The 26672-nt window shown below is 40.3% G+C and overlaps 1 protein-coding gene across 1 annotated transcript in view; it reads left to right on the forward strand.

Moving 5' to 3' along the window:
• Positions 1–26672, forward strand: part of AKT3 (AKT serine/threonine kinase 3) — a 279485-nt gene that overhangs the window by 241561 nt on the left and 11252 nt on the right. Inside the window, exon 12 of the mRNA XM_003798812.3 lies at positions 24639–24741. Within this exon, the coding sequence (XP_003798860.1) occupies positions 24639–24741 (103 nt within the window). The remainder of the gene's footprint in view (positions 1–24638; positions 24742–26672) is intronic.

Below are 26672 nucleotides of genomic sequence, written 5' to 3' on the forward strand. Positions count from 1 at the left end.
ACACGTGGTGTGATGCCCCGCTCTAGAGAGTGCGGTGTTGAGTCCCGATTACACGTGGTGTGATGCCCCGCTCTAGAGAGTGCGGTGTTGAGTCCTGATTACACGTGGTGTGATGCCCCGCTCTAGAGAGTGCCGTGTTGAGTCCTGATTACACGTGGTGTGATGCCCCACTCCAGGCAGTGCCGTGTTGAGATGTGGAAGACCTGGGCCCTTGTCCTGGGTTTGCTCTTTGCTTCCTTTGTGGAAATGGACAGACATTTGTCTCGTGCGTGAGATCGTGGCCCTTACATGGCTTCAGTCTTTAGGATCCTCTTGCAGGATATTTTATAGGGTGAATTATCTAGATAAATTTCTGTATTGATTACATACTCAGTTTGTCAGTCTGCTACAATTTTATATGAGATGCTCTCAAATCTGTAAGTAACTTGGGGGAGAAGTGGTCTTTTCTCAGTGAGTCTTCAGATCCACGAACACAGTGCATCTCTCCATTACTGTAGGTGGCCTGTAATCTCACTTAGCAATGTTTCATCATTTTCAGTATTACATGAAATGAATTCATGTAATGAACATGTATTCATCTTGTTTACATGTATTAGGTGTTAGATTTATACAGACTTTGTTAGATTTACCCTTAAGTATTTCATGTCTGGCATGTAAATACTATTTTAATATTTTATCCTTTTTTTGCTGCCAGTATATAGAAATACAATTGATTTTTTAAAAATATTGACCTGGTATTCTATAGGCTTGCAAGAATTAATTGATGTAACTTACAGTTCTCTGCACACACAGTGATCTACTCCATAAATAAAAATTTTTGCTTAATCTCTAATCTGTATGCATTTCATTTATTTTTTTGCTTTGTTGTTTTGGCTAGAACCTTCATCACAATGTTGAGTAGAAGTGGTAAGAGCAGACATCCTAGGTTTGTTCCTCATCTTAGGGAGAAAAACACGTCTTTCCCCATTAAATATGGATGTGAATGAGCAGAGCTAGAGGATCCACCCGGGTTTCTAACTGTTACCTCCAATAAAAGGAAAACCAGAGCTCTTTAGAGAAGAGTCAATTTCAGGAATGGTATGGGGAAAATAAAAGGTGAGCCTGGAGCATTTTGTGTAGCCAGAAAGTAAGGAGGAGTTTAAAAAAAAAAAAATTGGAAAAACAGACAGATAGGAGCCAACCCTGAATAATTTTCTGTGGCAAAAGTTGGAACAATTTCAGTAACAAAATAAATATACTGTCAGGCTATGGCCCAAGGAATAAAACAAATATCCTTTCGTCCCTAGTGCACAAATAAGTGATAGAATAAATAAAGTGTTGCATTGTTCAAGTGCTGACGTTTTCCTTACAGGCGACTTCCAGTTAATCAATGTCGAGGGGGTGAGGGAAGGAGAGGATCACCATTAGAGAATGAAAATGCTTGTGCCAGATCCCCTGTGAACTCAAACATTACTGAGCTTTCCATAGAATCCTTCCATAGTCTCCAACTAAACCAAGTATTTATCATTTACAAATGTAAAAGGCGTAGTCTTATAGTGGAGAAGCCTGGCAGAGATGGTGTCTTACCCAAGTGATCTGGGCTACCACCAGTAGTAAGGGGAGCATGTTGACATCATTTAACCTCTGAGAAGGGCATATCACTTAACCTCAGTATACTCACGAGAAAACTTGAGGATCCCCCACAAGGAGGGACGTCCCTTAACGTCCCTGGCCAGATAACTTCAAAAGTAACAACTTCATGATAGACAAAAAATGATGGTTGAACTTTCTTTCACATTGGAGGAGACTGAGGTGACACAATGACTAAATGCAATGTGGGCATCAGTGAAAAAAGAAAAAAAAGGTGAAATCTAAATAAAGTTAGTAGTTTAGTCAATAGCATTTTACTGATGTTAATTTCCTAGTTTGGATAATTGTGCTATGGCTATGTAAGATGTTAACTTTTAAGGGACAGTGGGTAAAGGGTATATGCAACTGTGTGTACTATTTTTGTAAGTTTTCTCTAAGACAAAAATTATTTAGGTCTAATAAGTTATAAAAATATGATTTTAATGTAGGTTTTTTTATACCTTCTTTATCAGGTTGAGGAAGTTCTCTGTCTACTGAGAGTTTTTATCATGAATGGGTGCTGAATTTTATTAAAAGATTATTCTGTTGGGGTGGCGCCTGTGGCTCAAAGGAGTAGAAGGAGTAGGGCCCCGGCCCCATATGCTGGAGGTGGCGGGTTCAAACCCTGCCCCAGCCAAAAACTGCAAAAAAAGAAAGATTATTCTGCATTTATTGCAATGATCATATGACTTTTCTCCTTTATGTCCTATTAAAATGGTGAATTAACATTGATTGACTTTTTCCAATATTAAATGAACTTTGCATGGGGTGGGTAACTCACCTGTTCATTATCTGTTATTTACCTATTGCTGATTTGGTACAAAGTATCTTCTAAGGAATTTTGCATCCTTAAATCATGAGGGTGATATTGTTACATCATCTCCGTTTCCTAAAGTATCTTTGTATGATTTTCATTTCAGGATCATGTTTACCTTTTTAAAACAGGTTGGAAAATAGTTTCCTCTTCAATTTTATAGCATAGTGTGTGTAGAATTGGTATTATTTGTTAATTAAATATGTGGTAGAGTTTACCAGAGAAGGCACCACCTGGGCCTGGAGTTTCATCTTTGTTGGGAGGTTTTATCTTTGTTGGAGTTTCTTCAATTGTTGTGGGCTTGTTGTGGGTATCTGTTTCTTCTTGAATGAGAAAAAGTCCTCTCTAAGGACTGTTAGTCATTCTTTGCAAATTTTGATACGTTTTTATATCAAAAGATTTTTAAGTGTATCTTTTGATTCTTTCTCAACTCAAGGGTTATTTGTAACTGTTATTTAGTTTCCGAAACATGGATTTTTCAGGATCTTTCTGTGACTGATTCCTAGCTTAATTCTCTTCTGGTTAGAAAACATACTTTATATGATTTGAATTCTTTTAAACTTACCAAGATTTGTTTATGGCCCAGAGACGGTGTATGTTGGTGTATGTTCTGTATAGACTTAAAAAAAAAAATCTAGACAGTTAACACTTGAATGACATGGGTGTTAGAGGAGCCAGCCAGGCTCCATTCAGTTGAAAATCCATTTGTAACGTCACATTCCTAAAAATATAATTACTAATGGCCTGCCATTGACCTGAAGCCTTACCTCTCAGATAACATTGTTTTGTGTAAGTATCATATACTGCATTATTACAGTAAAGTAAGCCAGAGAAGAGAAAATGTTATTAAGAAAATCATAAGGAAGAAAAAATACATTTACTATTTATTAACTGCATTGGATCATTGTGAAGACCTCCATCCTCACTGTCGAGGTTGAATGAGCTGAGGAAGAGAAGGGGTTGGTCTTGCTGGCAAAGACGGAAGGGAATTCTCCTGAGTCCGTGTCCACTTGTTAAAATTTGCTTTGTTCAAGGGGTGCCTTCTGCAGTGACTGCATAAATACTCTGCCAGTATTCCTTAGGTCAGAATGTCCAACAGTTTTTATGTCCTCTCTGTTTGTACTGACTTTATGTCTACATTTTGTTCTATCAGTTACTAAAAAGAGATTGTTGAAATCAACAATTGTGGATTTATCTTTTCAGTTCTGTTTCACGTACTTTGAAGTTTCATCGTTAGCTGCATATACTTTTTTTTTACTTGTACTAATTGATGAGGTACAATGTCAGCTTTGTTACTTTATAGACTGTACAGTGGTCAAGGCAGGGCTTTTAGGAAGCACATCAGCCCAGTACCATGTATTGTGCTCATCAACTGGTTTCTTGCTGTCCACCCTCCCTGCCCGTCGTCCCTGTGAGTCTCCGTGTCTGCCCTTTCACTCTCTGCGTCCACGTGTGCACATGCGTCTCGGTGTCCACTTGCAAGTGAAAACATACAGTATTTAAGCTTCTGTGCTTGGCCTTCAGCTCCATTCACTTGCTGCAAAAGACATGATTTCATTCTTTGTAATGGCTACATAGTGTTCCCTTGGTACATACACCACATTCTCCACTTAGGGACACTTAAATTGATTCTGTATCTTTACTACTGTGAACAGTGATGCAGTAAACTACAAGTACAGATATTATTTTTATATACTGATTTGTTTTCCATTTAGAAAAGGAAAAAGGGTATCCCAAAGCAAGATCCCTGTCAATGAGGTGCTGGATCTAATGGTGGTTCTATTCTTAGTTCTTTGATGACTGATGACGTTGAACATTTTTTCATGTAACTTGTTCACCATCTGTGTGTCTTCTTTTGAGAAATGTATACTCGTATCTGTGATCACTTCTTACGGTCACACGCAAATGGGAAGTGCCCGGCCCCAGGCAACCGGTCTTTGCACATCTGGTTCCGGCAGGCAACCAGACATGTGAAAGCAAACTACCAGCCTGGAGTCGGCCTCGGACCCCTGCTGTGGGATTATGGGAGGGGGTGTTGAGTGGAGGTCCCTGTACATTCTAGACTTTGGTTCCTTGTTGGATGACTCACTTGCAGATATTTTCTCCCATTCTACAGATTTTTTGCTGTGTTGATTATTTCTTTTGCTGTGCAGAAGCTTTTTAGTTTAATTAAGTTGTATTTGTCTGGTTTTGGTTTTGTTGCCTGTGCTTTTAAGATCTTATATTTAGGATTATGTCGTCTCGGTTAATTTACCCACTAAACTCTCCTCTTTGTTAAGAAAGGAGGTCTCACTGTGTGGAGAACTACACTGGCATAGAGTCCTGGGCTCAGTGCTGCTTCAGCCTCCGCCTCCCGAGTGGCGGGGACCCCAGGCTCGTACCCCCACACTCGGTTCTACCTCCGTATCATTATGAAATTGTTCTCTATTTTCATGACATTAATCTTTGTTTTGAAATCTACTGTGATATTAATATAAGCACTCTAACTTTTGCTTTTGTGTACTGTATCTTTTCCTATCATTTTGCTTTTGACCTGTCAGTTATATTTAAGTGGGTTTTTGTAGAGAGCATGTAGCTGATTCTTGCTTTGTTTTTATTCATTAATGTGACTTTTAATAGAATGCGTAGCCCCTTTCGGTGTAATGCCCTTATTGATACAATAATGTTTGCAGGTTGTTTTGTATTCTTTGTTCTTTTCTTTTCTGTTTATCTACCTCTTTTTAGATCTGCTGAATATTTTTTGAGTCTGTTTTATCTCTGCTGTTGCCATACTAGCTGAGGTGTTTCTTGTTTTGAGGTTGCTTCTAGAGTTTGACGTACTCGTGTCCAACTTAACACAGTCTACCCCGAGTGCTCTCGTGCAGCAGCCTGTTGCGTCTTAGTTTATTACGCTTTCATTTTCTTAGATTTGACTTTCACGTAAGTTAATAAAATCACAAAACATGGTAATTACATTTTGCTTTAGAGAATTATATTTGAAAGTGATTAAAATGCTACATATTACTATCGTTAACACTTTGCATTACTTTTTATAGATTCGTGCTTCTACCTGGGATCATTTTTCTTCTTTACCGTTTTTCTTTGTCCTTTCTTCTAAGGCTAATTTCGCTCACTTCAAAGGTATGATCTCTCTGGGTTTGGAAGGATTCAGGAAAAGGACTGTATTTGAAGGAAATCTGTGATTGGAAATGAGAGAAATAGACTGTTTCAGAAAGGAAAGCAATGTGAGAATAAATAAAACAGAGAAGAGAAGCGTGTTAGGATATGCCGACCGAAGGCCTCGCGCCGTGGATAGAAACTGGACATAAATAATGGGGCCTATTAACATAGTGTAGCTTCTTGAAACTTTATCTCACATGTTTGTGTGATCCACTCACCAGAATTACAGATCCTGAATTAAGGAAATGACATAAGGTAAATGTGCCTTTTCAAGTATTGTTGGAATCAAGGTTGAGGGAGAAGAGAATCTCCTTGAGGAGACTAGTGCAGTGACACGGAGTGAGGGGACGCGTCAGCCGCCTCACTAACGCAGAACAAGGAAGTGTGAATCCCACAGATAGCTTAAAGAAATGAGAACTCATATTTTATTCTGAAAATACTCTGGGAAAATATGGAGAGGAAGTTTACGAAGAAGGATTATAGCTGCTTTGGTGGTGTTGAATTCCAGATGGAATTGTCTAAGGGCTGGAATGCAGCACCAACGTTGGAGAGCGAGGGCAGGAATGAATATGTATGTCTGGAGATGCAGGGTTTAGTTAGAGTTGTGAGAATGGATTATTACCTCTGTAGGAGGAGCAAAGGGCGAGAAGATGCCTGGGAGAGAGGGAGAGGCTGGAAAGAGGACAGGCAGCAGGGAGGGGTGAGGAGAAGCAATTAGTGTGACAGGTGTTTCGGCGGGAACCTTTATGCGGCTTAGTGTACATGTTGCAAGGGAACAGCTCTAACTAAATCATGACTTTCTACTTTCTGGTTGAAAATTCGCCCTGAAGCGTTTGGTGAGTGATGGCGCTTATGCAGAGGGTAACAAGGATTGCTGCCTTCACTTGAAAGGTGTCACAGGAGCACTAGCAAAGCAGAGAGATGAGAGGCTAAAACAGGTTCCTGGGTGCTTCACACTTACGTTTTCCTTAGGACACTCAGAGTAGGGCCCATTTTTAAGTTTCAGGTCAAAGAAACATGGGGGCCAAATATCTAACAGGCATTCTGATGATGAATCATTACTTTAGGTGGTTAAGTGTGAGATGTCTGATTTCCTTAAGTGCTAAGTTGGCAGCTGACATCTCTCATTTCACTCCCACACGCCTTGTTTTATTTTATAGTGAAGGTGCCGCACTCTCTCAAATGCACATTTTGGCTTGTGAATATCTTTCAAGGGTTTTAAGGGATATTTCAGTGAAATTTTGTGTTATTTTCAAATGTGAGTTCAGTGTGGAACCAATGCATTGCAGACTACTTGAAATTTCAATGAAATGTTTGGGAAGGATGCGGCTAATGAACGCACAGTACATTGATGGTTGAGAAGTTCTGTCCTGGCAGTTTTAATCTTGAAAATCTTGAAAACAATGAGCAACTCTTAAAACCAAAGTGGGTAAATGATGAGCTGAAAGGTGCAGTGGAAGCAGGTCCATCTCAGCCTTCTGTGAATTAGTTGCAAGGTTTCATGTTACTGTTCCAACACTATTGGACCATTGGAAACAAACCAGCAGGGAAAGAAGCCGGGGAGATGGTTCTCCATGAGTTAAACATCAGAAGAGGAAGCATCTCGAAGCTCGCTTTCAGACATAAAGGTGAGCCACTTGTACACCACACTGTTATGTGTGATGAAAAATGGATTGTTTTGACAATAACAAACATTTGGCACAATGGTTGGATAAAGACAAAGTGTTGAAGCACAATTCAAAACTGAATATTCATCAAAAAAACCTAATGGTCTCTGTTGAGGGCTCCAGCGCTGGTGTTACCCACCACAGCTTCGTGAAACCTGGTCAGTCGATTACAGCGGATGTCTCCTGCACCCAACTGGGTGACTCGACAAGGATGCTTGTGATTAAGCTGCTGGGACTGGTCCACAGACATAGGCCAGTCCTCTTCCAAGACAACGCTCAACCACACGTCCCACAAAACAGTGCTGCACAGACTGCAGAAGCCGGATGTGGAAACACTGCTGTGCATTGTGCTCACCAGACCCTGCACTACCTGACTGCCACTTCTTCCAGGCTTTGGACCTCTTCTTGTAAGGAAAACTGTTCTGTTCTTAACAAGCTGTGGAAAACTTCCTTTGCAATTTCATTACCACTCGCTCTCCAGGCTTCTTCACTGCTGGCATAAACAAGCTACCATTAAGATGGCAAAACTGTGTGGACCGTTTAGGCTCTTATTTTGGTTAATTGCACTGCTTCTTGTTGAGACACACTGGTTCAAATTGGACTTTTCATATTTAATGAACTAATACTTGCTGTCTTCCTTTGGTTGTGAGGCATTGTAATGAGAATGTAAAAAGACACAGCTGTCAAAACCACTATTAGTCATGGCATGAAATATAAATAGTTTAAGCTTTAAAGACCCTCAAATAAGGTTAGAAAATATAACTAGGGTTTCTTTACAAGAATTTTACCTAGAACAAAACTACACAGAAAATTGGAAAAAATAAGAACAAACAGATTTAATAGTCACGTATCACAAACAATCAAAAGAGATAAGAATAATAATTTGGGGCTAGGTAGATTTCAGTACAGACATTAAATAAATCATTTTTTTTGCATAAATTACAGTAGTATCAAGGAAAAACAAATTTTTGTACAAATAACAGCATCTATATGCACAAAACAAACCATTAATATGTGAGAGGAGCTGATTGAAATACACTTGTTTAACATCTACAGATTCATCATTTTTATTGATCTTTTTAAAGACTGAGCTTTTGCTTTTGTTGGTTTTTTCTATGGAATTTCTGTTGTCACTTTCACTGATTTCTTCTCTAATTTTCCTTTTTTTCTTCTATTCTGGATTTAATTCCTGTTTTTTTCTAGTTTTTTAAGCTGGAAGGTTAGATTACTTGTTTGGGATTTTATTTTCTAATAGTATATGCATTCAGGGCTCTGAATTTTCCTCTAAGCATTGCTTTTGCTGAATCCCACAAATTTTGAAAAATTATATTCTCATTTAGTTAGAACTATTTCTAAATTTTTCTTGTGAATTCTTTAAACTGTGTGTTATTTGGAAGGGCCCTGTTTAACCATAAGTATTTTGGAATTTTCAAGCTTGCTTTCTGTTCCCTAATTCCAGTTTACATTTTGTGTGGTCTGAGAGTATACTTTTATGCTTTGTTTTAGTTTTTTTTCTGGCTTTTACTAGATTTTTATATTTGTCTTCGATTTTTTGGAGTTTAAATAGTATATGGCTAGGTGTCTATTTTGTGTATTTATTCTTGTATTCTCTGAATACAAGAATACATACAAAATATTTAAAAATACAAATACCGTATTTTTTATAATACAAAATACAACATCTGTATTTTGATGCCTGTCACTAATTTTGGAAAATGTCCGTCATCATGTCTTTTATTATTTCCTATCAATATGCGAGTAATACAGTTCCGTTACATTGTTTTTGCATCTGTACAGTAAAGTCCAAGTTGTATTTGTGTCCTTCACCCAGGAAGTGTGCCACCTACCCACACATTGTGTCTGTTGGGTGGACACTGAACCACACACACTCCCTCCCTCCACTGTTACTGAATTTGAGTTTTTCCTTTCTTGTGAGTACGTGGTGGTTAATCTGATAGTTTCAATTTAGTATTAAGTCCATGTGATGCTGGTTCTTCCATTCTTGTCATACTTAGGAGAGTGTTCTCTAAATCCTTCTAGGTTACAAGAGATACAGAATCTCTTGTTTATGGCTGAATAGTATTCCATGATATACACGTACCACAATTTATTAATCCATGCGTGGGTTGAATAGTGCCTTGCAATTATGAATTGAGCTGCTATGAACCTTCGAGTACAAATGTCCCTATGGTAAAATGACTTTTTTCTTTTGGATAGATACCTAGTAATAGGATTGCAGGATCAGGTGGAAGGTCTGCTCTTGGCTCTTTGAGTCCTTTCTTTCTGACAAGATGGTGCTAGTTTGCAGTCTCACCAGCAGTGCGTGAGGGTTCCTGGCTTTCCACACCGTGCCAGTGTTTGTTGCTTTGGGATCTTGTAATTTGGGCCACTCTCAGTTGTGTTGGGTGGTTTTGATTTTCATTTGTCTCATAATTAGAGAAAAGGATTGTTTCTTATGTTTATTGACTATTCATCTGCCCTCATAAGAAAAGATTTTGTTCATGTCTCTTGCCCAGTTTTTAAGGGTGGTGTTTGCTCTTTTCTTGTTGATTTGCTTGAGTTCTTTGTAGATTCTGCTTATTAGCCCTGTCTTAGATTCATAACATGGAAATAATGCTCCCATTCTGGAGATTATCTCTCTGATTTGTTGATTGTGTCCTTAGCTGTGCAGAGTCAGGTACCATTCCTTATTTCTGTTGCTGGCTACCATTGCCAATGAGGTCTTCTTCATAAAGAAGACCTTCTTTCCTAGGCCTGTATTGCTCTTGTGTGGGATATTCTATAATGTTGGGTAGGTCCAGTAGGTTAATAGTGTTAGGTCTTCTGCATACTTAATGATTGATTACTGCTTACGTTTACCAGTTACTAAGAGAAAAGTGAAATCTTCAACTGTGATTGTGGCTTTGACTATTTCTCCTCTTAGTTCTATCAGTCCTAATTTTTGTCTTGTTTTGTTTTTAGGTGCATACAAATGTAGGATTATTATTATTTTTAGCTCTTTATCATTTGTCTTGGTTAACCAAATTATTGATATAAAGATTACAATAGAAATAAATGAAATGGAGAATTGAAAAACAGTAGAGAAAAATGAATTAAATGAAAAGTTGGTTATTTGAACAGATTAACAAAGTGGCAAAGCTTTAGACAGATTAAGGGGGAAAAAGAGAGAAACATTAAATACCCCAATCAGAATTGAAAAAGGGACGTCACTGCTGGTGTTACAGAAACATAAAGGATTGTAAGAGAATACTGTGAGCAACTGTATGCCGTCAGGGGGATAACTTAGATGAAATGGACACATTCCTAGAAATGTAGCACATGAGCACAGTGATTCAGTAATGATGGAAAATCTGAATAATCTATAACGCCTACGGAGATTAAATCAGTAATCCAAAACAAGAAAAACTCAGGACTAGATGGCTTCACTGGGGAACAAGTAAGGAAATACTAACCACAGCCCTTCTCAAAGTCTTCCAGAAAATTAAAGAGGAGTGAACACTCCTAGCTCACTCTGTGAGGTGAGCATTATTCTGATACTAAAGAAACTGTTAGAAACCACTGATGAGTATCCCTCATGAATGCAGATGCAAAGTTCCTTAACAAAATACTGGCAAACCTTGTTCAAAAGAATAATTGAAGGATTATGCTCCATTACCAAGTGAGATTTATTCCAGGAATGCAAGGGTGTTAAACATGTAAAAATTAACCAATGTGATATCCCACATTAATAAAGTGAAGGAAAGAAGTTTCTATGATCATCCGAGGTGATGCAGGAAGAGCATTTGACAAAAAAGACTCAAAAAACTAGGAATAAAAGGAACCGTCCTCAATATGATAAAAACCACCTACAAAAGAAATTTCTTTAAAAAAAAAAAAAACAACAAGGTATCCCTCTGTGCCGTACACTGGTGTCATCACACACAGCTCACTGCCCCTTTCAACTCCCAGTTTCAAGCAGTCCTCCCATCTCCACCCCTTGAGCAGCAGAGAATACAGGTGGACACTATCATGCCCAGCTAATTTTTTTATTTTCGTATTTGTATAGAAGGAGTCTCACTATATTGCCCAGGCTGATTTGAACTCCTAGGCTCAAGTGATTTTCCTGCCTTGGCCTTCCAAAGTGCTGGGACTACAAGCCTGAGCCACCATCCGTGGCTGGCGAAAACTCTTAGCTAACATTGTACTCATTGGTGAAAAACGAACGTTTTCTCCCAAGATAAAGAAGAAAACAAGGACGCCTACTTTCAGCACTTCTGTTCGGCATAATGGTGGAAGTTATAGCCTGAACATTTAGATAAGAGTAAGAAATTAAAAGCAATCAAACCGTAGGGAAGAGGTTAAGTAAAACTGTCTCTATTCACGGATGACGTGATCTTACATGTAGAAAACCCTAAATAATATACGTATACCCCGGAACTGTCTTAGAGCTAATAAACAAATTTAGTAAAGTTACAGGATGTGGAATCACCATCAAAAATCATTGTATTTCTATATACAAGCTATAACCAATCCAAAAAGGAGCTAAAGAAAAACAATTGCATTTAAAATACGATCAGAAAGAATAAAATATTTAGGAGTAAACCAGAGAGGGCTGAGATTTGTACGCTGCTGGGGGTCCAGCCTGCAGCCTGCAGGCTGTGTGCAGATGACGTGAGGACCTTTTTGCTCGTTGGTGGTGGTAGATACCACAGAAATTATGCACAGACTTTTTTTTTTTTCCTCCTCCCTTTTCCTAGTGTTTGTATGTGTGTAATGTGTGGCCCAGGAAAGCTCTTATTCTTCCAGTGTGGGTCAGAGAAGAATGAAGTGTGACACTTCAGTGTTTAGACTGTACAAAACAGTGTTGAAAGAAAGAAAATATAACTAACTGGAAAGACACCTCATGTTTATGGACTGGAGTCTTAATATTGCTAACATGATGGTTCTACTCAAAATGATAATAGGATTGAAATCTAAATCTTTTTCCTCAGTCTTACAGTGGAATACTATTGGAGGATAAAAATCGGATTTATACATACCAAGATCGATGAACCTCAAAATGTAAACATAAAAACCAAGTTACTAAGGATATTCAGAGAATGGCAAATTATACAAACAGAAAATGGGGGACTGTTAATGGGTGCAAGAAGCTGGTTAGACAGAACAAAGAGTATCTGATAGCATGACAAAATGACTGTAATCAACAGCGAGGGAATATTTTCAAAGATCTAGAAGAGTGGAAGTGGAATATTCCTAATGCAAAGAAATCATAAATGTCTGAGGTAATGGACACTCCAGTTCCCAGAAGTGATCATTCCACATCGTGAGCATGTATCAAAACGTCACATGCACTCTATAAATACACGCAACTATTATGGCCCCATAATAATTTGAAATAAAAAATAAAGTACAGTGAACTAAAGAAAGCATTATATTTATGACTATATATAAAAGAGAAAAATAGGAAAACTGGCGTGTATATGATATAAAGGAACTCCAGGACAAGATTTGCTCGAATCTTAGGTAATTGTCATTCTAATTCTCATAGGTTGAAAATGGTTGAATGTTACTGAGGAAGAAAGGAAAGGGTATTTGGTTTTATATCTTAGGAAAACAAGAGTTTCAAAGTGCATGTGGAGCAATGTTAACATCAGTTAGGTCTGGTCATCTTTTTATATTTCCTATTCTTAATGCTTAAAATAGTTTATTTTTATGTCAAGTGGAAGTTAAAAAAAAAAAAAAGGAACACCAGGGTTGGGCTATTCAAGAGAAAGAAATAAAGGAGAAATAGGTGAAGGGAATAGAATTCTTTAGAATGGGGAAGATTTGTTTGTTTTGCTTATGGACTTAGGGGAAAGATCCAATGAGAAGAATGAAAGTGGAGCTGTAGAGAGAAAAGTAATATTTACAGTTAAAGCATATCAATAGTAAGATGTTAGGTTAATAAACATAGAAGTGAAAATACAAGAAAAAGCCAGATCTCTGACGCATAGCTAAAGGAGGTAGGACACCTTTGTAGTGACGTCAGCCGGAAAGGAATAAGATGCTCACCAAGGCAAATTAAGTGTATTTCACCCTGTGGGCAGGAAGTTACAGCGTTCTTCCTGGAAACCTCCATTTTTTTTTTTTTTTTTTTAAATATTGCAAGCCCTGCCTTTTTTATGTAGTGAGAAGAATGTACGTAGTTGATGTTAGAAGCTCGAGGAGATTGACTTGTCTTATGTAGGGAGAGATTCAGAGGGAGCTGGGAGAGACCATTTAGGAAACTGTAAAGCTTTGGCCCTTGAAAGGAAACAAATAACAACCATTATAAAACATAATAATATAATAATTATAAAACATGACATAAAGCAATGAAAACCAAGAGGTATTTAGGGAAGGTTGATTTGGAATGTTTGGCTTATTTTGAGATGGATTTTAATACTTAACTACATTTCTACTTATTTTTCAGAGATTACCTTCAGAAAAGAAGAAAATACTTGCTTCTAGAGAGTGATGTGGGTACTTCATAGTTTATTTTGGTTACTTGGTTGATACCCGTTTCAGTGGGATGGCAACTGATTAAATATGTATTTAACCTATCACTTAAGGAACAGCGGCCTCAGTGAAGTAATATCTCCTGTGAAGGGACTTGAGTGCTTTCAGTTTACTCTTAAACATCTGTGTTTCTATCTGAAGATTAATTTGCACCTCTGTCCCAGATTCCAAGTTAGGACTCTTAGTATTCATTCTTTTCCTCAGTGTTTACCAATGTTCTTCTTTTTAAAATTAATCTTTTATTGAGATATAAGTCACTATTCGCTTCAGGAGTTTTTGGGATATTCACAGCTCTGTGCAACCATCCTCACTGTCCAATTTCATTTCTTCCTTCCTTCTTGAAGATCCGAGTTTCTTTCTGGTGTCATCTCCTTCAGCTGAAGAATTCCCTTCATCATTTCTTGTAATGCAGCTGGCTGGCAAAGAAACCTTTTTTCTTATGGGATAGTGTCTTTATTTTGCCTTCATTCTTGAAGGATATTTCCACTGAATATAAAAGGGTGAGTTGATGGTTTAGTGAGTTTGTTTAACTCTTCGTTACCTTGTCTGTTCTGTGTTGCGTGCCACTGACTGTTTGTCTGTGTGACGGGTTTGCAGTGTCAGTAGACGAGGCTGAGCTGTGTCCCCTTGCTGTGTGAGACTCATGGGAGGTCTGGAAGATGCACGGGCAGCAGCAGCCACCTTTTGCAGCCCATCGTGTTGTCCATGCTAGCCCGTCTCGCTGGCGTGGGGTAGTGTCAGGCGTATCTGCTCCAGCCCGTCTCCCTGGCGTGGGATGGTGTCAGGCGTATCTGCTCTTCCTCCTCCGTGCCGACCGTTGGGCTGGGCCATGTTCAGCTGTGTGACGCAGCTCCCCAGGTCTTGGAGCACATCCTGACCAGCAGGGTCAGAGGCAGTAGGAGTTGAGGCAGTGCAGTCTGTCCTTGTGGGCTCCAGACTGTGCTTCTGGGGCCCGTTGTGTTTCTCCTCTTCTCACTTACTGTGAACCTGTCCTTCTCACCTTACTGCCTGTGGACATCAAGCCCCAGCAGTAACCTAGAGCCCAGCAGCCTTACTGAGGCTGCACGACCCGCTCCTCTGGGGATTTGGATCAGGTGAGTCCATATCCCTGTGATCCCCATCCACACATACACAGGCCCATCTCTCTGGTTTTCAGCCTCTTGACGACAGTGTGGTCAGGTGACATTCTCTTTGTAATTATTATTCTTGGGGTTCTGAGAACTTTCTGAACTGCCCTCATGTTCTTTATTAACTTTGGAAATTTTTTTACCCAGTATTTCTTGAAATACATTTTCTGCCTTATTGTCTGTCTCCGCTCCTGTAATTGCTAGTATGTTTGATATTGTCCCACAGGCCCCTGAAGTTCTGGTTTGTTTTTTTTCTGTGCTACTGAGATTGGATAATCTCTACTGATAGCATTTTCAGGTTTACCGGCTCTTACATAATCTGCAATCACCTGTAAACCCATACAGTGGATTTCTTATATTTTGTCCCTTTGGTTCTTTTATTAATAGTTTCTGTTTCACTGCTGAGATTTCTTACCTGTTTCAGTCATTTGAACGTGTTTTACTTTACATCATGGAGTGAAGTTATAAAGCTGCTTTAAAATTGTTGTCTGCTAATTCCAACATCAGATCCTCTCAGCATCAGTCTTGTAACTTTTTCTGGTATATGGGTTCTTCTTTCCTGTCTTTTTTTTAAAGCTGAATCATTTTACAACACGTCCTGGGTATTGTGGCTGATACAATGTTGTGCCTCTGAATTGGGTTAGGTTGAAGCAAAAAATATTGAATTTTTTGTTTTAGGAGGCCAGTTACCATGGATGAATTCAAACTGCAGACTCTTCTCTCCAGTGGGTTAATATTTCAGGTCAGTTTGCTTGTACTTCACTGGGGGTTTGGAGTCTGCCTTATCCATGTGTGGTCCAGGAGTCAGCCAGAAATTTATAGAATTTGGAGCTCCCTTGCTTTTTGGGTGTTTTTTCTCCCTCACTTGAAGGCTGCTGTGCTTGTCCAAACTCTGTCTTTGGATTGTCATGGCAGTAGGACTATGGTTTCCAATTTAAGTGTTTTGCCCTATATTTTACTTGTGGCATAAAGCAGGGCTCACTGTCAGGCAGAGAGCCGTGAAAACGGGAGATAAATACAGTGCCTTTTCCTTATCCCTAATGTCCACTGCCCCTTCAGTATCCACCTGGCCTCAAGTGCTTCCCAGAACCTTCAGATAGTTTTTCATATTGTTTCCAGAGTTTCTAATTATGTGCAGGAGGGTTTCATTGGAGCTGCTTGGCTATTATCAGAAGCAAAACTTAGTATTCACTCTGATTAAAAGGTTTACATTTTGCGTGCCAAATGTGACTTAGTAGTGTTTTCTATTCTTGCAAAGAAGTATGTCACAAGTTCACATTTGTGCAGCATTCTAAAGGGCTCGGTGAGTGAAAGAGCTGGTGCGTGTGAAAACCAGTGAGTGTGATAGTTCAACACACACCACAGGGTAGTTCAAGGCTGTTCCTTTCCTCCTAATTCTCGGTAACAAATTCAGGGTGTTTGAGAGGATGTGTAATTGTCATCACTTTTTGGTGCTGAGTAGGCTTCAGTGGCCGAAAGGCCACCTGTGAGTCTTTTCCTAAGTGCTTATCTCCTGTCACACACCGCACGGTGGCCTCCAGTCAGCCATGGAGTGCACATACGCTGGCGGCCCACGGCCTGGTAACCCCGTGTCCTGTGGTGCCTTTCCTAGGTCTGGAGGTGTTTAGATACACAAATCCCAGCCCTGGGTGACACTTCCCTGCTGTGCGGTCCATGCTGTCCAGGGTTGTGGCCTGGATTTGTGTGAGTCACTCCGTGATCCTCCACGAGAAGGAAACCACCTCACGGTGCATTTTTCAGACTGTATCCCTGCTGCTAAGAGGCACATATCTGTGTTTTGTATTAAGTGCTGGCCTTGAAAAGATGACTAAGGTAAGGTCCCCATCCTCGAGTTGTAGGTGAGACAGATAACATAAATGAGTAGACTATTTATGTTTCCATGGGATGAGGTAGTAGGAATATTGCAAAGGCCACCCAGGTTTTAAGTGTAAAGGAACTACTATAGAGCCTCTGGTTAGGATGGGATAGCAGTTATTTGGAATTTTATTTATATTGTGATGCTGTAGGATGACTTGGGTTTGAAAATGTAGGGCCTCATGTTTTCATTTTAAAATGAGGGGAATGGAGTAGATATTTGAAGCTCTCTTCAATGCAGATATTATATCATTCAGTTTAAAAACATATCAAAAAGAAGAAATCTTAAAAACTTTTTGGAGGTGGTGCCTGTGGCTCAAAGGAGTAGTGCGCCGGCCCCATATGCCAGAGGTGGTGGGTTCACACCCATCCTTGGCCAAAAACTGCAAAAAATAAAAACAAAAATAAATTTAAAAAAAAAAAAACCTTTTTTTTTTTTGGTAGGGAATCAAGTATTTCAGAAAAGTCCTGTTGAACTGAGATTTCATCAGGGTAACAGGAGCTGCTCCTTGTCATTTCCGTGCCCTTTACTGTTTTAGTGCTGTGACCATCAGCTGTCTGGTGCCCACCCACAGGTTGCGTGTCCAGTCCATTTATGAGGGTTGTGTGTGGACGCTCGCGTGTGTTTAGAACCTCTTCCGCTCTCTTGCCGTCCTTCTTCCCTTCTTTGGAGCCAATGCCCTCAAAACTAAGCTTGCGTCCTCTGGGTCCTTTGTAAAATCCCAGTTGGTTTCCAGCGTTCGGTTAATGGTGCTCGGGCACAGCAGCTCCTGATCAACACAGGTTCTTTTTTTCCCAGTAGCCTTCTTGCCTATCTGGGAAATTGTTCTCTGCCCGTAGGCCTCAAATTGAATTTCTACCTCTTCCCCCTCAGCTTTTCTTTCCTTCCCACCAACATTTTATTCCCCAACCCAGACGCTCCCTCTCACCGCAGCTTCACTGATGTGCTTTTAAGAGAGCAGCTACTGCCAGTGCTAAAACTTGTGCAGAAGCAGGTAAGTTCTTGGTTATCTTCCCAGAAATATAATGATGTGAATTTCTCTTAAAAAAAAAAAAAAAACAAAACCTGTTGTAAAGTTTGAATGTTTCTTTTCTGTAGAGATAGGGTCTCACTGTGTTGCCTGGGCTGATCTCAAACTCCTGGCCTCACGTGATCCTCCTGCCTTGGCCTCCCAAAGCCCTGGGACTATAGGCATGAGCCACCACACCCAGCCTAATATTATTAATGTTGTATTTACCCCCTCCCCCAATACCCCGTGTGTTAGATTTAATAGACTAGTGCTACTTCCTGGGAGCTTATGTAGTTGATTTTTGGTTTATTGAAGTAGGAGCTACATTGTCTCCAATTTACATGAAGGCTTTTAGTACAAAACTGGCTAACAAGTTAGAAATTGACTGTGTGTCATTTCTGCAAGATTTACATACTCATTCAGCTTTCCTTCATGTTCATAAAAATTTCTCATCAGAAATAGCTGAGGTGAATGGCTGCCACACTGCTGACGGTGGAAAGTGCATCCAGCACCAGCTAAAGGAGACACAGAGGAGGTGGTTTCACCAGGTTCTTAGTGAAGTCTGGAGACTTCATACATGCAGCTTGTCCACAAACCACCTTAGAAGCGAATTGTTTTTATTGCCCATCTTATGTCTTTGCAAAAGTCCCCCCCAAACAAGCCCTTTCTGAGTGTAACTGAGGTCTTCAGATAATATAACACACCTGTGGATATTTGTGAATCGTGTCGCTTGTTCACAGACTTACAGCCAGAGGAATGACTGGTGTTGGTGAAGTTCTCATTTAGAAATGAGAAAATGTGTCAAGGAAAAGAAAATAGGAGTTCACATTTCTAGGGATTACTTTTAAAGCAGTACAGATCACCCATATCACATGTTAACAAGCCCTTCACAATTTCCGCAGGGAAAGCAGATGTACTTATTAAACATTTAATGCTTGTTACAGCTAAAATATTCATCTTGGCAGGTTCAATTTATGATACAATAGTTGTGTATTAATGTGGCACATGCCTTGGGCCTCTTGGTGTATTTTTAATTGGATCAATGTTAACAGTATGAACTTTAATTACTGTTGTTCATGTGGTTTTTTAAAAATGAAATACATAGAGTCATTTTAGTTTCTAGTTTTGTGTCAGTAAATACCCTATTGATCAGTATTGTGAAGCTTAGCATATAAAGTCGTAATACACCTATGCTGTGTATCTATTGGTTAGAAATAAACCCTCCTTTCATATTTCTGCTTTTCCAACACACACACACACGCAAAAAACCCACAATTTTTCATAGAGATTAAATAAACCAGAATCCCCACCTGAATTGGCTACTCTCTCATTTTTCAAAGAAGTGAAAATTAATAGCACCAGATTATTGTCTGTGGCAAATCTAAGCATTTGAGTGTTGGTGATTTTTACTGCGAATATCTATGTTCCAGTATTGTGGTTCACTTATGCCACAGAATGGTGGAAATAGCACAGATTTTAAGGCAAGTAAGATACTGTAATCACTGTCTACATCAGCTAGGTCAGAAAGTTTCAGGTCCCGCTCCTCGTTCTTATGCACCTAGAAGTGAACATAGAAGAAAGTACACAAATACCATTCCTTAGCTAGGGAGTTGTTGCTGAGAAAGGTCTGGGGAGAGTTAGCTTCAAAGACTTCGGTGTTTACACCGTTCTGTCATTCCAGCCTTAACAGAAATACCAAATATGACTTATCCTAATGAGTTTAAGCAAAGTCCTATCTCCGTTCTTTTACTTGCACTATAAAGAAACACTCAACTATTTACTTTTAGAAAGGTAGTAAATGGCAGAGTGTTTTGATAATATTTAAATTTTGATATAGGATTAATGTGGAAAGGATTTAGGGAGCTACAGTTTTGCTACCATGACATGGACTTGAGATTACACAAGTAAACCCAACTCTGAACATGGTTTTCAGTAAACTGAAATTGGCATCTTGACCTAGAATAATTGATCTTCCTGTTTAGTTCATTAAAAACTATATTTCTTTTTTTGTTTTTGAGACAGAGTCTCACTTTGTTACCCCCACCCCTACCCCCATAGAGAGCTCTGGCATCTTAGCTCACAGCAACCTCAGACTTTAGGGCTCAGGTGAGTCTCTTGCCTCAGCCTCCTGAGTAGCTAGGACTACAGGTGTCCAGCACAATGCCTGGCTGTTTTTGGAGATGTGGTCTCACTCTAGCTCAGTCTGGTTTCAAACTCCTGAGCTTAGGCAATCTGCCCGCCTTGGCCTCCAAGAGTGCTGGAATTACAAATGTGAGCCACTGCGCCTGACCTAGAAACTGTGGTTCAGTGAGTAGGGCGCCGGCCCCATATACCAAGGGTGGCGGGTTCAAACCCAGCCCTGGCCAAACTGCAATAAAAAATAGCTGGGTATTGTGGTGGGTGCCTGTAGTCCCAGCTATTTGGGAGGCTGAGGCAGAAGAATTGCCTAAGCCCAGGAGTTGGGGGTTGCTGTGAGCTGTTACTCCACTGCACTCTACTGAGGGCAAAAAAGTGAGACTCTGAGAAAAAGTGAGAAAAAAAAAAAAAACCCCAAAACAAAACAAAACCCTGAAAACAGATTAGCTTTTAAAGAGCTGTTCTAAGTTTAGTGCATTTGTCAGGAAGGCATATTAAATTTATAGTTAGTGACCCTATATCTGTTTACTGAGTTAATTACATAAAAGTACCTAAGATTTACATATGAATACTGCTGACTTTGTAGGTAGTTTATCATTTTTTTTTATTGAATGGTAATTATGTACATCAATGCACTTCTAGGGTATGGTGTGGTGTTTTCACATACAATTTGAAACATTTCCATCAAACTGGTTAACGTAGCCTTCAGGTCAGTTTATCATTTCTAAAGGGAGTTTACCTTGTGTCAGTTGATACATTAGTGTTTTGAGAGACGTATCCAAAGAAAAAGAAGAAACTGGGTAAAAAGCAGGAACCACTTGTGTATGCTGCTTACCAGAAACCAACTTCAAATTTAAATGAGCAAGCAATTATATACCATGCTCATACTAATCAAAAACCTGAATTGTCTGTATCATCACATGAAATAGATTTCAAAGTAATGTTACTGGAGATAACTAGGGTCATTTCATCAAGAGGAACTAACAATCAGTTATGCATCTGATAACAAAACTTCTGCTAAAGAAATGATGTTTGTAGTTAAAATCTTCACAAAGAAGCCTCCAGACTTGTTTGCCTTACTGATGAATTCTAACAAACGTTTAAGTATCGATTCTATACAAATTTGTCCAAAAATTAAAGATGAAGAGTACTTCTCAGTTTATGAGAGTAGCATTAACCTGATTCCCAAAGGAAGAGGGAGATACTGCAGAAAAAGGAAACTACAGACCAGTTTTCGTAATGAACATACATGCAAAAGTTATTAACAGAAATTTAGCAAATCAAATCCAACAATAGATACAAGAATAGCACATCATTACCAAGAAGGGCTTATTCTAGGAATACAAGGTTGCAGAAATTCTTACTATTAGCAAATCACATTCAACAATAGACACAAGTGTGGCTTATTCCAGGAATATAAAGTTGGTTTACAAAAACCAGTTACCATCATTCATCTTAATTCACAGACTATGAAAGAAATAAAAGAAATGATTATTGCAACAGATGTAGAAAAAAGCATTAAAGAAACTCTATCCATTTTTTGATATAAACAAAAACAAAATACTCAGGGTAAATTAGGAATAGGAAAATTTTTAAACCAGATGAAGGAAGACAAGACAGTGTGGCAGTTTCTTGGAAAGTCAGATGCATACCTGCCACTGACCCAGCCACTCTCCTGCTGTTTGTCCAGAATTAGTTCTTGTGTCTGTACAAAGACTTGAACATTAAGGCTCAGACCAGCTTTATTTGTAACAGCCACAAACTGGAAGCAGCCTGTGTGTCCGCTGACTGGTAAATGGATAAATTGTGGTGCGTCTGTCGACTGGAATATTACCCAGCAAGAAAATGGATAAGCCACTGATACATGCAGTGACGTGGATGCATGTCAGAGTTTTCATGCTGAGGGAAGGAAGCCAAACAAGAAGTCCGTCCTCTGCTCTTCTGTTTACACTAAATTCTGAAATACACAAATAAATCTATGGTGGCAGAAAGCATGTCAGGCATGGCCTGTCACGGGATGGGGGAGAGGCCAGGATTACACAAGAGCACAAGAAAGCTCCCTATTAGTTTCATGGCTGTGCATATGTTAAAACTTGCTGAATTGTACACACTTCATATGGGCAGGTTAGTGTATTTTTTTTAGTTAAGTTTTTGTTAATCGTGCCTCCGTAATGCTGTTCTTTGTCCACGTATGGTGGCTCGTGCCTATGTTCCCAGCACTTTGGGAGGTCTAGAGGAGAGAATCATTTAAGATTTGGAGTTCAAGACCAGCCTGGGCAACATCCCGAGTCCCCATCTCTATAAAAATTAAAAAGTTAGCAGGGCATGGTGGTGCAGGCCTGTAGCCCCAGCTACTTGGGCAGCAGAAGCAAGAGAATCACTTGCATCCAGGAGTTGGAGGTTACAGTAAGCGGTGATCATACCACTGGACTCCAGTCTGGGTGACAAAGTAAGCCCTATCTCTGTAAAAACAGAACTTTTTTTTTAAGACCTTGCTCCTATAGAACTTATATTTTATTAGGGTAAGACATAATAATGTTGACAGTAAGCAAATACTGTGTGCTGTGTGTATGAACATGTGGGTGTCTGTGTATCAGATTTTGAAAAGTATTTTGAAGAAGAACAAAGCAGTGTGAGATGGAGAGTGATGGGGGGGTTAACCTTGATGCAGGAAGGTCACAGACGTCTTTGGTAGTAATATGACCTTTGAAGCCGACTGCTTTAAGTTGCCCTGTCATCTTTTGTTTTAAGATACGTTACAGGTTTTTAAACTTGCATATGACCATTGTTTAAATCTTAAAGGATAGATTTAAGTTGAAAGCAGATTTATGTTTTTGGAAGCAGATGGTAAGGGTGGGGCTGAAGTAAACAAAACCTCCTCCCAGTGCTCAAGAGAAGCCCATTTTGGCCAAAAGGATTTCTTGTGGTTAACTTTTGATTAGAAAGATGCAGACCCATTTTGTAAATATCTGTGGAATAGTAAGTCAAAAGGAAAATCTCAGCCAGAATTCCAGTCTCCCAACTCCTGCAATGTAGGAAGGGAAATTACCCCCTAAGTTTGGTAGGAAGGAACCCATACCATTCCAGTCTGTGTTCCCCCTGTGTCCTGTGTGCATGTGTGTGACGCTGGTGGAGGGAACAGACTGACTCCTGAGTGGAAGAGGGGTTTCCCATCAGTGGAGTGACTGCTGATGTCCAGTGGTCCGCGCCAGCAGGTGGAGGCTTCTCCTCACCAGTGACAGACGACCTTGTTCCAGGTAGCAAATTAAAGAGGCTGAGAGAGGAGCCGTGTTGTTCTTTAGTGCCATTCCCAGCTGATAAATGGAACTTAGTGTTGGTTCATCACCAAAAGAGCACAGGCTAATAACGGAGACTTTAGAGTAGCTGTGTCGTGGGGACAAGCAGAAGGATAAAAAGAGATCTGAAATATTTGGTCTCAGGTGCCATAAACTCATATGTGGTTCTTTATTTTGACAACATGGATTTAACTCTGTTCATCTCCAATATTTAAAAATGCAGTGTCTAGAGAATGACTTAAAGATTTTTGCCTTATTAACACAAATTTGGTGAGAATAAGAATGGGAAAATATATTGCTCTTAAGCCAATTATGTATTTGTGTTTCTGTAAAATTTTTATAAAACATACTACTTTCTGACTCAATGCCCATAGTATAGTGGTTAGGGCACCGGCCACATGCACTGAGGCTGGTAGGATTGAGCCTGGCCAGGACCTGCTAAACAACAATGACAACAATAACAAAAAAAATAGCCGGGCACTTGTAGTCCCAGTTACTTGGGAGGCTGAGGCATGAGAATGGCTTAAGGCCAAGAATTAGAGGTTGCTGTGAACTATGATGCCACAGCACTCTACGGAGGGAGACATAATGAGACTCTGTCTCAAAAAAAAGAAAAAAGCAGCTTCTTCTGTTCTGACTGGTATTCACAGAGCATGTACTGTGTCACCATGCCCTGGGACCTGGCACTGCATGTCCCTGTGTGTGTGCACACGTGCTCCCTCCTGGCCCGAGGCTCACAGAGCACAGTCTTCAGCAGCCCAGCTCCCTCCTGTCTTGACACTCGAGGCAGGACCTCGGCAAATGAGTCCAGCTCCATCAATCCTAAGAGTAGTTACTCTTAATATCTTTGGGTTTCAGTACCTTTTGAAGGTCTGATGAAAAGCTGTGGACAAAACTTTTCATGTAACTTCAGAGGCTGCCAAGAGTCCCTGTTCCAGGGCAGGGCCAGGTGTTAAGGCCTGTCTCAAATAAGCAGGTTCTTTGCAAAGCACAGAGGTACAGTTCTTAGGACGTTTAAAGGCCACACTCTGCCCACGACCTGGAGAACAGCTGTATTCTTAAGTTGCATTTGTAATAACAACCTCTCGGTGAGGCACTGGGAAGAGCCAGCCTCCTGTTGCAGTGGCCTGCTGCACCTGTGCTCGCTGCTGGGGAAAAGGAGAAAAACGGACAGGCTTGTAATACCCTCCTCCTGCTCTATTCTGTCCATCTCGGTTGCCATTTTATGTCATTTCTCAAATTTTATACAAACAACTAAGTACTTAGATGTTGTGTTTAGACTATTGACTGGAAAGCCACCAAAGACGTCCCCCCACAGTGACTTCGCATTGGAGACTTGTGACTTCATTTAATTACTTGTTCTCTAGTTGCCCTGGAAATGAATGGCCCTAAATTGCCATCAGTTAACAGACTTCTTATTCTTCTTACAGCTTGTACCTCCTTTTAAACCTCAAGTAACATCGGAGACAGATACCAGGTATTTTGATGAAGAATTTACAGCTCAGACTATTACAATAACACCACCTGAAAAATGTAAGTATATGTAGAAGGCAGTTGATTACATTCTAATATTACTGAAAAACCGTCTTTTTAAAAATCATTTGATATTTTTAAGATCAAGTTCAGGCTAAGGCACCAGCCACATACATCAGAGCTGGTGAGTTCGAATCCAGCCTGGGCCCACCAAACAACAATGACAACTACAACCAAAAAAATAGTTAGGCATTGTGGTAGGCGCCTGTAGTCCCAGCTACTTGGGGGGCGGAGGCAAGAGAATCAATCGCTTAAGCCCAGGAGTTGGAGGTTGCTGTGAGCTGTCATGCCACAGCACTCTACTACCCAGGGCAACAACTTGAGGCTCTGTCTCAAAGAAAAGATCAAGTTCAACAGTGACTTATTGCACTCCATTTTAAAGTGTGGCATTTCCAATGCAGAAATATCAAAAGACAGGTCAGCTGTGAGATGAGCTTTTCTGGGCAGGAGAAATTACACACACACAGAAAAATTACAGATGAAATTATAGGCTGGCCTTTCCTTACTATTCTCTAATAGTGAATCTTAAAATTTTAAGTAAGTAGGAGCCCAGAATTAGCAAAATTATGAAAGTAAGAATGACCAAGGTCTGGGAACCATTCTCAGGCTGACAAAGGTTATCAGTTTAGGAATGAGGATAGGATTGGGTTTGGGGGTGATCCTGGGGTAGCTCCAAGTGGAAGACATACATCTTCTGGTTCACACAAGACTGTCCTGCTGGGTTTTCTCCCCTTTTCCTTTATTTCCTCTCCTACATTTTTTCTTCTCTCCTCACTTCTTTTTAAAAGGCCCCCAGTGAACAGTGCTGATGTGCACTGAGGACCAGTGAGAGGGAAGATGGCGGTGAAGGGCTGTTCCAGCTGTGGGTGCATCAGCAGATGTTATGTCTAAAGGCAAACTAGGAATCCTCTAGGACAAAAATTCTTAATCTGGGGCTCATGGCCTGCAGCAGAGGGACTGCAGATACCCTGGAATTAAACATGATTATGTGTACGTATGTGCACTTTCTCTTCAGATCTGCAAGAAGTTAAGAATTTCGTTTTATAAGTGATGAAATTGAAGCCCAGAGAGAAGGTGAGCTTGCCCAAATCTTGTAGTTGTCATAAACAACAACCAGGAGCAGGGCTCAGCTGCTTGGCTTGCCCAGGCTGAGTTGTGAAGTCTCACTGTGTTCGGGTGGGCAACTCGCAGGGAGTCACCTGCGCTGGGGAATTGGGCTTCCATGCTGCTGTGCCACCACCAGCATTTTAGAGTCACTAAGAGTCAAGGACAGCATTAAAAGCCCATGGAGTCCTGAGAAGGTCACTCAAGGCCATCTGAGAAGAGCACTTGGCAGGGGCCGTGACCTCTGGCCCCAGCATGGCCTGTAGCATTACAATTGGTCTGACTGTTGGATAACACCAACAAGTTGTTGGATCAGCCCACGGGCAATTCCCACCATCCCCGTCATTTGGTTATAACCTGAATTATAATCAGACCACATCAGTCCTCTGCTTAAAAGCTTCCCATGGCTTCCCATCACGTTCTAATCCAAATTACAGTGGCTTGCCCAGCGCGGTCTGGCCTAGGCCCTGTCCACCTGTTTCATGTCTTCCCCCCACTCTCCCAGTGTCCCACCACTGTGGTGCCCTCTTCACAGTGCCTGGGGCCTTTAGTCCTGCTTTTATTCATCTCTCTGCCTAGAGTGGTCTCTCCAGACATTTGCATGGATGGCTTTTTCTTATTCTTCAGATCTGAGGTTAAGTGTCACTTGCTCAGAGAGCCTTCTTTGATTTCCTGGTGTAAAGAACAGTGCAGTCTGACACTCTCTCTCTCATCTCCTCCTCTCTGTCCCCCTTTCCCCTCTCCTCCTCCTCTCTGTCCCCCCATCCCCTCTCCTCCTCCTCCTCTCCCCTCTCCGTCCCCCCATCCCCTCTCCTCCTCCTCCTCTC

The sequence above is a fragment of the Otolemur garnettii genome, unplaced genomic scaffold (assembly GCF_000181295.1).
Source record: "Otolemur garnettii isolate 467f Iridium unplaced genomic scaffold, OtoGar3 scaffold00141, whole genome shotgun sequence".
NCBI lineage: Eukaryota > Metazoa > Chordata > Mammalia > Primates > Galagidae > Otolemur > Otolemur garnettii.